This window comes from Henckelia pumila, chromosome 2 (genome assembly GCF_033568475.1).
Source record: "Henckelia pumila isolate YLH828 chromosome 2, ASM3356847v2, whole genome shotgun sequence".
Lineage (NCBI taxonomy): Eukaryota > Viridiplantae > Streptophyta > Magnoliopsida > Lamiales > Gesneriaceae > Henckelia > Henckelia pumila.
In genome coordinates this window covers 5512692-5525605 of record NC_133121.1, presented here as the reverse complement: position 1 = coordinate 5525605, position 12914 = coordinate 5512692, and the positions used below count along the sequence as shown (strand labels likewise).

At 36.4% G+C, this 12914-nt stretch overlaps 2 protein-coding genes across 2 annotated transcripts; both read left to right on the top strand.

Annotated features, from left to right (window-relative positions):
* Window positions 1–1198: 1198 nt before the first annotated feature.
* Window positions 1199–8102, top strand: LOC140881705 (uncharacterized). Its single transcript, XM_073287225.1, has 16 exons — window positions 1199–1512; window positions 1608–1769; window positions 2167–2346; window positions 2511–2568; window positions 2896–2946; window positions 3327–3409; window positions 3733–3820; window positions 4307–4348; window positions 4432–4506; window positions 4663–4731; window positions 5212–5327; window positions 5828–5940; window positions 6546–6625; window positions 7006–7126; window positions 7612–7678; window positions 7778–8102. Exons 1-16 carry the CDS (start codon window positions 1271–1273, stop codon window positions 7908–7910), a joined length of 1680 nt encoding a protein of 559 aa, XP_073143326.1. The 5' UTR covers window positions 1199–1270; the 3' UTR covers window positions 7911–8102.
* A 1026-nt stretch (window positions 8103–9128) lies between these two features.
* On the top strand, window positions 9129–12500 carry LOC140881625 (alkylbase DNA glycosidase-like protein mag2). Its single transcript, XM_073287086.1, has 2 exons — window positions 9129–10496; window positions 12143–12500. The coding sequence occupies exons 1-2, from the start codon at window positions 9325–9327 to the stop codon at window positions 12162–12164; spliced, it is 1194 nt and encodes a 397-aa protein (XP_073143187.1). The 5' UTR covers window positions 9129–9324; the 3' UTR covers window positions 12165–12500.
* The last annotated feature ends 414 nt before the right edge of the window (window positions 12501–12914 follow it).

The following is a 12914-nucleotide window of genomic DNA, read 5'->3' as shown; positions in this document are numbered from 1 at the left end:
TGTTTTAGAGTAAATACTTATTGTTTATAATTAATATATGAATATAAAAACATTCATTAATGACTTACTACTAAATAATTTGCGCATTAGAGCATGTACAAGGATGTGAGGAAGTTGGTGTGGTCAAGTTGATAACTTGATCGCATGATGATGTCAGCGTTGATAACTTCATTGTGTGTTCCTACAATGGTGTGATGATGTTGTAGTGGTGATGTTGAAATAATATTTTTTTAATCAATTAAATAATTCTTTTAAAACATAATAAAAATACAAATAAATATAACAAATAAAAAATAAACATAATTAAAATTAAAAACTACATTAAAAAAATGCACATAAATATAAGAAATAAAAAATAATTTTTTTTAAAACATAAAAAAAATAATTTTAAAAGCATACATAATATTCCAAAATAAAAAACAAACATGAAAAAAAGACACATGAATTGAACTTGACACAAATAAATAAAAATAAAATTTAATTGATTTTGAAAAATATAGTCGTTGACCTTTTAAAATATTTTTTTTAATTATTCTTAATTTTTTTGTTTTTTTTACAATTTATTTAATTTATTTTTAATTAAAATTATTTTTATAAATTAAAATAATAGATCAACTTCCGTCCATGTTTAAAAACAATTATGAAAAAAAAGAAAAACAAAAGATTGGTGGGATCCACGCAAAAAAAAATAAAAAAAAAAAGAAAAACAAGATTTGTGGGCTTCACCGCGCGAAAAGTTTCCACGCGGGGCCCACAATCTTGACTGCACGCGGAACAGTTTCATTGCTCCTTGAAGGAGGCAATATGTTAATGGGGCGATCAAGCATCAACTTGATCGCCCCTTGTATATGCTCTTAGCTAACTAAATACATTCATTTGGTACGTTGGTCAAAAATTAAAATAGCGTTTGATTTCCGGCCCAAACCCAATGATTTTTACAGAAGACGACCAGTTGATTATTAAAAACGATCAATTGTTTTGTGTTTAAATTCATCTTATTGGAATCGAAAAAACTTACCCTAATTTTTTTTTTAATTTTTAAAAAAGAACAACTTTGGTGCGGTGAAAACTTTTTACTTTTTTTTGTACAACATCAACGAGGTGAAACTTTTTAAGTTTGAACCTTTTATAGTTGTATGTATATATATATATACGAGGTTTTATAAAGTTTGTACCAAAAGATTTCAACGAGAATCTTTGAAAATCTATTCAATCATCGAATTTTTGTAAAGATTTTAGGAAAGCGACAGTGGTCAGTTGAGTGTGTAAAATGTGGAGGCGGCACCTCAGTACAGCTGCGTTGCGGGAGAAGAAATGGGACGCGCTCGTCATTGGCGGCGGACACAACGGCCTCACCGCCGCGGCCTACCTCGCCCGCTCCGGTCTCTCGGTCGCAGTCCTTGAGCGCCGTCACATCATAGGCGGAGCGGCGGTTACCGAGGAACTCGTCCCCGGATTCAAGTTCTCCCGCTGTAGCTACCTTCAGAGTCTTCTCCGCCCATCCGTTATCAAGTCTCTCTCGCTCGACTCCAATCAGATGGATTTTGTTCTGTTCCGTTGTTGTAACTTGTTTGTTTTCATTTACTGAGTTCTCATTGAAATGCTAGGGACTTGGAATTAGCGAGGCATGGATTGAAGTTGTTGAAGAGGAATCCGTCTTCGTTCACTCCTTGTCTCGATGGGCGCTACCTTTTGCTTGGTCCTGATAAGGAGCTTAACTATTCTGAGATTTCCAAGTTCTCCAAAAGAGATGCGGAGGCTTATCCTAGGTACATTTGCCCTTTGTCATCTTTTAATGAAAGCATTTGTCCTGTGTTGATTGATACAACAATGTCATGAAAAACTGTTAACCAGAGGAGAAGGATATGATTCTGTGTTGGTTTGATCACTGAAAACGGAGGGTCTCTTGAAAATACTCAGTGAATAACAGACAAGTTATGTCTTAAGCTCAGATTTATATTAGACAGAAGTGACATTGTCAGTTTTTTTTGGATTTAAATTGCTCATAAATTTTGTCCAATCCTATGGTATGCCTCGGTGGTAAATTGACTTTTTTTGCTTTCAAGTGAGTGCAAACTTATTGGTAAATTGAAATCCTCCTCTTGTTTACGTTTTCAGGTAAATACAGATAATTTACTTGTTTTGAACTTTGCACTTAATTTCTAGGTATGAAAATCAATTAGAGAATTTCTGTAGATTTATGGACCCACTTTTGGATGCATCACCACCAGAGAATTTGCCAGAAATGTCATCGTTTAATGCTCGAATGGAGAATAAATTGGAAAAATCAGTTTTTTGGGCTCATTGCCTGCGACGAGCCCTTGCCATGGGGCAACAGGAATTACTGTGAGTCTTCATTCACTTCTTCAAATGCTTTGATATCTTGCCTTGCTTATCGATTATGAAAGTATTCCATGTTGTGGATTCTATCTTATTACGAAGAGAAGACACTCTATAACCACTTTCAACAAATCCAATATCTGCGCTTACTCACCTCTTGGCCGTTTCAGGGATTTCATGGACCTCTTACTGTCTCCTGCATCTAAGGTTTTAAACAACTGGTTTGAGGTATTTAGTGTTAGCTCATAATACTGCTCAAAATTGTGGAGTTTTTGTGAGTCGAAAATCTGAAAATTCCTAATGTAGTGCCCTTTAATGTGTTGTTTCCTTTCCATGTCCTTATTGTGGAATATAATCACATGGATGACTGGTTGAACTTGTTATTTATCTTTATTTATACATCTTCTAACTGATGACCTAGAGGGGCTTCTTACCTGTGAATCTCCATGTGCTTAAATGTCTTGGTGATTAACAGATTATAAGATTTTTGTAATATTTTTAGAAACAAAAGAATTGCTGACTATTAAATGCCTGACTTTGACTTTTTATTTACAGTCTGATGTCCTGAAGGCAACACTTGGAACAGATGCAGTTATAGGGACCACGGTAAGATATATCCTGATAAGTTGCTTATTTATTATTCAAGTCGATTTATTTGATGGCTTTTTAGTTCGATAGAAGATCCCTCCAATTCTTCTTTTTCCCTGATTACTAACAAGGGTCTTACTGTATAAAATCAGAAGCAAACTCAGGAGCTGGACTTACTTTTACCTTTTGAGCCATTTTAATTCATGAAAATAACATAAAGTGAAATGAGGAAGATCCATATCCATCTGTTGGTAATCCTCTCTAATAAAGATAACAAAAAATAAAAACCTTCTGAAGTTATCCCTCTATGTCCCGTCAATTTCAACAATTTACAGACCTGTAGGCATTACAAACCTGGTGTAGCTTTATTTGATGTGTTCCTTCCATTTGTATCACAGGGAAGCGTCGATACTCCCGGAAGTGGATATGTTTTGCTGCATCATGTGATGGGAGAAACTGATGGTGATCGCGGAATTTGGTCGTGAGTATCTCTTTAAAGGCGAGACAAGGTCACTGGAAAGTGTACACATATTACAAAGATTTATTTCACCAGTTTGTTTCTTCTGGAAGTCAGGGTATTTTATGTTTGAGATTTTCGTTTCATTTTCTGGAAATGAATATGTACAAAGATACATTTGATATGTTAAGAGTTAATAACTCATTTATTAGATCATTTTAATCAATTCAAATCCTGTTCACCTGCCTAGAATTAAAATAAATTAACATATTTTTCTGATTTTGTTTACGATCAGCTGCACTGTTTAGCATTCATTTTGTTTTCACTTCATGTATGATATATTGCAGCTATGTTGAAGGTGGGATGGGCTCTGTCTCTTTGGCCATAAGCAGGGCTGCTAGAGAAGCTGGTGCCACCATAGTAACAGAAGCCGAAGTAAGTTTGAGGGAGATCTAGATTCGTGCCTCAACTGAACTGTATCAAAAACTATATTTTAGCTGTCATGATGATTTGCTTACATTGTTATTTTGACATGTATTCATATTCCAACATCATTTGACCTAATATACATAAAATTCATTGGTGAATTTTTGTTCAGTTTAATACAATTCATTGCTATGAATTTTTGGCATGTTCTGACTTAATGTGAGCTGATGGTACCATGTGCATGAATCAATATTGGCGGTTCTTTCTTACTTCCATCTTCGTTACACGTTACTGCATTCACTGCCAATGATTGTAACTTCTTTTCATTCTCTTATGCTTGGGTTGATGGAATGACATTCATTATTCTGTTACCGAATTGAGTGATTGAATCAGTACCAGTGACGATTATCAAATTCTTTGCATGTTCTCTATTTTGGGATCATCACCTTCCTGGTTGTCCTAAATTTTGTTCTTGTTACTTGTCTCTACCTCTAGGTCTCAAAATTGATGATTGAGGACTCGGGCAGAGTGTGCGGGGTAGTTTGCTACCTTACTTTCCTGTTTATTCATTTCAAAACTGTATAACTAATTTTGAAATTCGATACTTTCTGGTCATTTAGGTTTCTCTGGCTGATGGTACACAAGTGCATTCTTCATTTGTTCTTTCAAATGCTACTCCATACAGAACATTCACGGTGAACTTTTCTCATTTATTTTTACCTTTTGTGCATATGTTGTAATTTCTACATACAATTTTTTGTATAGAGAGAATATATGTAATAGATTGGTTCGCTAGCTTAACTTTTAAAGGTGATTCTGAATAATAACACGGAGCACAATTTTTCTGTCAGGAATTTGTGCCACATGATGTTCTTCCGGATGATTTTCTTCGTGCCATCAAGAATTCAGATTACAGCTCTGTAAGTTTACTGTGCAATGGATAATATTATCCATGGGCACTACACGAGGTTCTTAATGCACATGATTTCTTATGACACTACCTATTCGCTGGTAGGATTTACTACGTCAAATTCTTTTCAATGAATTCCTCATTGTTGATTTTTCTGCAAAAGTATAGAGATTCTGTCAGAAATCCAATACTTAAATTTTGCTCTCTTTCAACTTATGCTCTCTGTAAAAGCTCAATAGTTGTTCCTTGGAACTGTTTTCCTATTTTTTTTCCATGTAATTCCCCATGTTATATCTTTGCAAAGCTTTAAAACATCTTCCAGAAACTGATCTTTTTTATAAAATGTTCTCTTCTTAATTTCTTCTCGATAAAGTTCAATAACATTTCTATGAAACTTTTTCCCCTGTAGTTTTATCTGGTACTATTTTTTGACTTCACAAGTTTGTATGAAGTGAGAGGAAATTCAGGGTGTTACCATTCCCTGTAACAGGCAACCACAAAAATAAACCTGGCTGTTGACCAATTGCCTCAGTTTCAATGCTGCAAGATAAGTAGTCCTGATTCTGGTCCTCAGCATATGGGTACGATACACATTGGTTCCGAGAGGTATTTCATGAATTCTAGTTCTATCTGCTGTCGATGTCAGTTTTAGCATTTTATTGTCATATTTTGTATGTCCACTTTAAAGTTATTAATCTAGAAAATGGATCATTTGATGCCAAGTGAAACATATACTTGGGATGGACCCAAAACCTTGGGTGGCTCAATTTTTTGAGTCCAGCACGTGTCACTTTCGTGTTTGCCACCATGAAGGGCTGAGGAATGAGCCTTCAAATGATGATACTGAGTCATTTAAACTTCATTGTTCCATGATTACCCCATGGATTATTAAGCCTCATATTTGTCACAAGTTTCACTTATGTCACACATTTCCTGGTTTAAGTGCTTCTGTATTTTATAACAGAACTGCCACCAGTTTTTCAGCTTTTTTGTTTTGTTTTTTGTTTTTTCAGTTTTAACTTTTGGGAATAGTGAAAAAATTGGATGGTTCTAGTATTCTTGGTTGATGAACATGGTTATATATCATCTTTTTTTCACCCAAACAGTATGGACGAGATCAACTCTGCCTGTCAAGAGTCTATGAATGGGATACCTTCTCGAAGACCTGTAATTGAGATGACAATTCCTTCTGTACTGGACAAGACTATTTCGCCACCTGGTACCTAAATATCCTTGACAACTACCGAGGATATTCTTATTTTTTTCTCGATGGAATTTTTTATTTCATATGGTTCTCGATGGAATTTTTTATTTCATATGGTGCATTTAAATTTGCTAAGTTTAATAGGGCTGCTAGTAATTGACAAAGGTTTCAGTAGGGGAATTACATGGAATTTCTTGCGAAAAGTTGGTTTGTGGGGTTTCGACCTTGGATGTGTAATATTATATGAGTTTTCTTTTACTCAACTTTCTAGAAAGTGTTTACTTTGGAGTTGATAGGTCATTTAGCTTTGCTCATTGATATTTAAGGTATGTCATATTTATTTGTACCATTATTATTTTATGAGTAACTTGTCCATTTCTTGGTAATTGTAGCTGGTTAACAACTGACAATTGAGGTAAAGGTTAGCCTCATGCGTTGGACAAAATCTTGTTCCATAATGACTATTGTATCCCAGTCTGTATATTTTTTGAGCTGACCTCTTCCACCTATTTGTTTAATCTCTTTCCTCCCTTTATATGATGATCAAATAACAACAAATACTAGCTGTCTTTACTCTGCATTTAAAATTGCATTAATTGAGTATAAGCAATACTTTACAGGCAAGCATGTCATTAACCTATTTATTCAGTACACACCTTATACACCAGCGGATGGGAGTTGGGAAGATCCCGTGTACCGGGTTAGTTTATTTACTTTAGTGGGCTTTCAAATGTTTACCTGTCAATTATAGTTCACGTCGTTACCGGTTTCTGCTACTCCATTTCTTTGGGATTCAGCTTGTTCCTCTTCCTATGCCAGTGTAGAAAATATGCAAATCTCTACTGTATTTCTTGTAAATTGTTGTACGGAAATACAGAATCAATCACAGATACTTGATAAGATAGAATCAATCAGAATGATTTGATAGAGTAATTTATTTTGGAAGAATAGTTTCTTTTCTTTTTTTATCTTTCCATTGTAATTATACATAGTGTTTTGGTTCATTAATTTATAGCCAGTGTATCTCCTATCGTTCTCATTTCTTAAAAATTGTTTCTCATTTCATAAAATTTCCTGCAGAAATCATTTGCTGAAAGATGCTTTAATCTAGTTGATGAATATGCCCCTGGTTTTCGTTCGTCAGTTATTGGCTATGACATGTTAACTCCACCAGACCTTGAAAGAGAAATTGGTTTGACAGGTAACTGCCACCATTTACTTCAGGAATTAGGCTAACTATCTTTCCATGGGAATAGATAAGTATTCAGTTGTTTGAATAGTTTATCATCAGAAGTCTGAATATGCTGGCATTACATAAAAGCATGTGTAGGTTTTGAGAATCTCTTTTTTCAGCTTAGTTTGTCATTATTAGTCTTTACATCATGACTATCCTCAATCTTCATTTTGGCTTTCCTATTACGTCTCCTCCAGAGACGGTATTTTTTGGACGATTAAAAATATGGGCGTATTGTTCTTGGATGCTATGAAAATAGTTGTCATTGGAAGCAGCATGTGTGTATCAATTGAACACTCAAGTGCTATTTCAACCAGTCTACTTCGATTCTTCGAATAAGCAGCATGCTTTCTTATTAAAAATTATTATCCCAGCTAAATTAATTCTCCTTTAGTTATGTTTACGCCAATTCTTGATATTGCCACAACTCCTTCTTTTCCTAACATCGACAGGAGGAAATATCTTTCACGGTGCTATGGGATTGGATTCCTTGTTTCTCATGCGTCCTGTGAAAAGATGGTAACATCACCTACCATATATTGTTTAATCTTCTGGCTTAGGAGCCTATGCAATCAAGGCAGTAAATGAGTAACAATCCTCGCTTCAACTTGAATATAGGTCAAACTACAGAACCCCAGTAAGAGGATTGTATCTGTGTGGGAGTGGTGCCCACCCAGGAGGCGGAGTGATGGGTGCTCCAGGACGCAATGCTGCGTGCGTGGTCATTCAAGATATCAAGCAGCGGTTCTGATGCTCATGTCAACTCCCCTTTGTGACCGTTAGCATTGTGATTTTAGTCTCTAAAAGCTCTGTGGAACCACTTTAGGAGAGCATTCGCCATATGCTCGCTCGATGCTGAATGGCTACGATTACAGTTGGAAAAGTTCCATCTGCGGCCGCATGTGACGCGTCTATCCTTCCTTTGTAATTCGTTTAGTTGGAGTTGGCCGGGCTTGGGGGCGATCACTCTTGAGACGGGGGGTGGGGGGAATTTAAAAATTCGGAATTACAAGTTTTGTTCGTTATTTTGCTCTTCCAATGCGCAATTCATTCATATAATAAATATTGAACACATATCTCTATTTGACACAGGTAATGTTGCTGAGCGATTTAGAGCGCGATTAGTTGCAAAAGTAAACTAAAAAGCACTTTTTTTTCTTAAAAAAATATTTGTTTGGTTTAAAAAAAGGCTTCAAAAAACTGCTTTAAAATTGTCTTTTTAAAAACTAAAATTTTTGGTTTTTGACTTATGTTTCTACTTTTATTTAAAAATTTAATTAAATAAAATCATTTTTTAACATTTATGCAAACGCCAACATCAAATTTGTTTTTGCTTTTTTTTTAATAAAAAAATCATTTTAAAAAGTTAAATCTAAGTATTTTTGTTAATTACAACTTTTATATCCAAACTAACCTTTTAATATTTCATATCATCGTTGGGTTTGTACTTGTTAATCAAATCATCGTCCCATAAGATTACAATATACCCATTTCAACTTTTACAAAATATTACACGGATGACTGAGTTGATTATTTAAACTAAACAAAGAAACACATATTTTAACTAATGCTTAATTCGTATATTTTTTCAACGAATCTAAAATTATAGTGTTACGATGAAAAGATAATTAGTACATGATATCTTTGTATTGTATATTCCTTTCGTTCCATATATTTACATTTTGTATGTTTTTAAAGAAATTTATGAGTAATTTAGAAAGATATTTGCAATTTCACTTTATTTAATGAATGTTTTAAAGTTAAAAAAATAATTAATGTATTTAATGAGGAAAATATTAATGCACGTAGATAGATACATATTTTATGAGAGTAATTTAGAAAGATATTTACAATTTCACTTTATTTAATGAATGCTTTAATGTTAAAAAAAATTTATTAAAAATAATTAACGTATTTAATGAGGAAAATAATAATGCACGTAGATAGATACATATGGCCTATATCATTGGGTCTCCCTTTGCCGTTGACCGTAGCTCAGGACAAGACCACGTGGCCGATTCTCACTTCATATCTGAGCTGAATTTTACCTTGAATCTCTCTCTTTCCTCTCCGAAGCCAATCTACGCCACCGCTACCGCCGTCGCTGCTCCGCCGCCTTTCGAGTTGGTGTGTTTCTGATCTCCTTCTTCGCATAACGTTTTGACATGGGCGAGAGAACCCAAACCCCTCTCGAAACACCACCAAAACAAGAAGCTCCATTCCAAATCGAGACCGCCCAAGCTCCACACACTTCTGCAGCTCATTCCTTCGATTCGGAGTTTCAGCAAACGAATTCTGTGTCCCTGCCTCCTCCCTCGGCCGCCGCCGGTACCGAAACCGCCCACGGCACTCTCAACCCTTCCAAAATTCCAATTCGGCCCCAAAAAATTCGCAAGCTTTTCATCCCTACGCCAAATACAGACGAGAAGCTGCCGACGGTTCAAACCAGTGTCGCCGATGATTCCTCCTCCGCGGCCTCGTCAGCACTTATCGCCTCCTCCGCCACTCCCTCGACGCCAAACACCTCTAGGAACCGGCGGCGCGGCGCCTCCCAAGCTTCCAGAGCTCTTCCTCAGATAATCAAACCTTTGTCTGCCGAAGGAGAAGTTGAATTGGCCCTGCATCACCTCCGGGCTGCTGACCCTTTACTTGTTCCCATAATCGAAACCCTCCCACCTCCCCAATTTGAGTCCCACCATCCCCCATTCCTTGCCCTCGCGAAGAGCATTCTCTACCAGCAACTTGCTTATAAAGCTGGCACCTCGATATATACACGTTTCGTCTCCCTTTGTGGCGGCGAAGACTTTGTCTGCCCTGATTCTGTCCTTGCCCTTTCTTCTCAGCAGCTCAAGCAAATCGGGGTGTCTGGTCGTAAGGCCAGCTATTTGCATGACCTCGCCAATAAGTACAAGTCTGGAATTTTATCAGATGAAACCGTTGTAAAAATGGACGACAGGTCTCTCTTCACGTTGCTTTCAATGGTTAAGGGGATTGGTTCTTGGTCAGTACATATGTTTATGATATTCTCCCTGCACAGACCGGATGTTTTGCCTGTGAGCGACTTAGGGGTTAGGAAAGGTGTCCAGCTGTTGCATGGTTTGGAAGAGTTACCGAGACCTTCACAGATGGAACAGTTGTGTGAGAAGTGGAGGCCTTATAGGTCTGTCGGGGCATGGTACATGTGGCGAGTTGTTGAGGGAAAGGGTGCCCCTAGTCTTGGTTCTGCAGTTGCATTGGATGGTAATGTCGTGCAGCCTCTACAACACATTGAAGACTCACAAGATGGGCAGCAGCATCTGCATCAGTTGCAGTTTGTGGAATCAGTTGGAAACCTCGGGTAGTTATTCACTAGATTATTAAAAACTAAATATCTCTCGAACTCTTTGAAAAAAGCTGCTTGATATAGTAGTTTCTTTTCATTAGCAGTGGCTTTGGAACGAATGAATAACTTGCTTTTTCAATATAAAGCACCTTAACGATTGTTGGATGCTTCTGAATGTTTCGTGCTGCTTAAACCATTTCAGGAGTTAATTACTTCAAAATAAATAGGAGGAGTTCTCTCATAGGGATTCCTTTGAGTTTTCCAATGTTTGATGGAAGTTACTAAGTTGTAGTTAATGCTGACTATGAACAACGGAAGATATTTAGAACCTGAGGTGCTAGACTGTCAACCTTCAAATGCACATATCATCAAATTATTAACTCAGGATCCAATTATTCTATGGACTTCATAGGTTTTCAGACTTTTGTGTTCTTATTTCCTGGTTGATTTCAATTAAATGTTGTGTGGGTTGAAAAGAGAGGTTCTCTTGTTAGTTGTTATCAGGACACAATGTGAGTCCCAGATGTAGTTCCAGAACTATGATGTGGTACATTTGTCTTTTCTGCTGTAAGGGTTCATCTTTTCTGTGGTATAAATTATGTTCTTTAAAGATTGTTCGTAGAGCTTTAAACAATGTTTATTTAGAGTTATCTAGTATAACTGGACAAGGTTAGTAAAATTGCAACATGATTTTCAATCAAAGTTACGTTCCACTTGTTTCCTTGAAAGTGAACGAGAGTGTATAGAAATGCACGATTGTTTGCCCCAGTTTCAAATATTGCAAATTCAGGAACTTGTGTTATTCAAAGACATTTGAATCACCTTGCCTCAAGAGACATCTGAGATCTGTTTTTTGGGCAGAAAATGAGTAAACGAGGACATTGCAATGCAAATGCAAGAACAATTTTATCACCTAGTTCACACCTGATGTATTAGGGCTTTGTTATTCTGTTTTCTGCATGTCTATTCTCGGTCAAATAGAAGATAAATGTAGTTGGGGGTGGGGTGGGGTTGGGTGGGTGGGTGGGTTTATTCTGCATGCAGACTAGCAACAGTTGTTTGATGATGGGATGGAATTTTTTGCATTCTGGTAAGGATTGTGAGTGTTCATTGAGAAGATATAGGTGTAAATTCTTCAAAATATTCAGATAAAACCAAATTCTATGATGGTGGTTGGTTGCGATCAAAGATTGTATTCGAGTAGAATTTGTATTGCGGTGTTGGTGTGTGAGGATGAGAAAAAAGTGAAGTAGTAATTCCATTTCTTTTGCAATGTATGGATTCAATCATGTTTTTATAGAGAGCCTACTGGCATTGTACTGTACGGAAAATGGTCTTCCGGGATGTGCTACCTTAGATACTGGGGACCCATTTATCAAATGCAAACATGAATCTATAGGATGAACTCCGCTTGCAACTTATGAAAAAGAGTGACCTAAGTTACTGGAGGGATCAATTGTGTAGCCTCATAGACCTATTTGCACATCTCCGAATATGTAATGTGGAATGAGGCATTATAGTACTACTACTAGTGAAAACTGTCATGGTCCTTTTGATCATGTTGTAACCGATTTTAATCTAAATAATTATTTTATTAGCACCTGATGTGAATCACACTACATCGGTTATCAGTTCCCAACTCTTTTCCCCTTCCATTCCAGGGCATGTATCTGGAACCAATGAAAAACAAGGAACGGCCTGCTGCCAATTCCAAACAATAGAAGTTTGTTGACTGCCTGCCTCTACCTGATCAACAGTCACGTGACAAGATAATTCCAACACGGGTTAGAAGAACGTACGTCTCAAGAATTGTGGCACGGAAACACCCCAGCATTCATGGGGCTAGTAACATAAGGTAGCTCACACTTTAATTTTGAACTGATAAATCTCTCTTCTGTTCCTCTTTATGAACCACCTGTAGATTCATTGCAAGCTGTGAACCTTAAGACATTTTTACTTGCTTTTACCAAATGTACAAGAAGCCGAATATTATTATAAATTTCTAAAAACTATTATTTCTCTGAACTTGTATCAGATCGGTCTTCAACTAGTTCTGCTTGCTTTTGATGCATTCATTTTTAAACAATTAACAAAAGTCGATGGATCATTTCTAAGTTTAAATTTTTTAATACATCCTAGCAAGTGAATACGGAGAAAAAGAGGCAAATCCAGTGGAGGGCAAATCATTTTTCTCCTCCCTTAATTCTTGAGCAAGTTGATCTCATAATCATCCGTTTGTCTCGATGCTACTAATTACTATTAGGGCATTACCCTACCGTTCATCCAATACTTGTAAAGAAGGTCTCTATATTTTTTCACATTGCCTAATGCATTTCATCGTATCATTGTTTTATACTAAAACAATGATGCACTCACATTATAATTGTTGGATCAGACCAAATTAGAATTGAACTAACCTTGTTTTTGGAAATA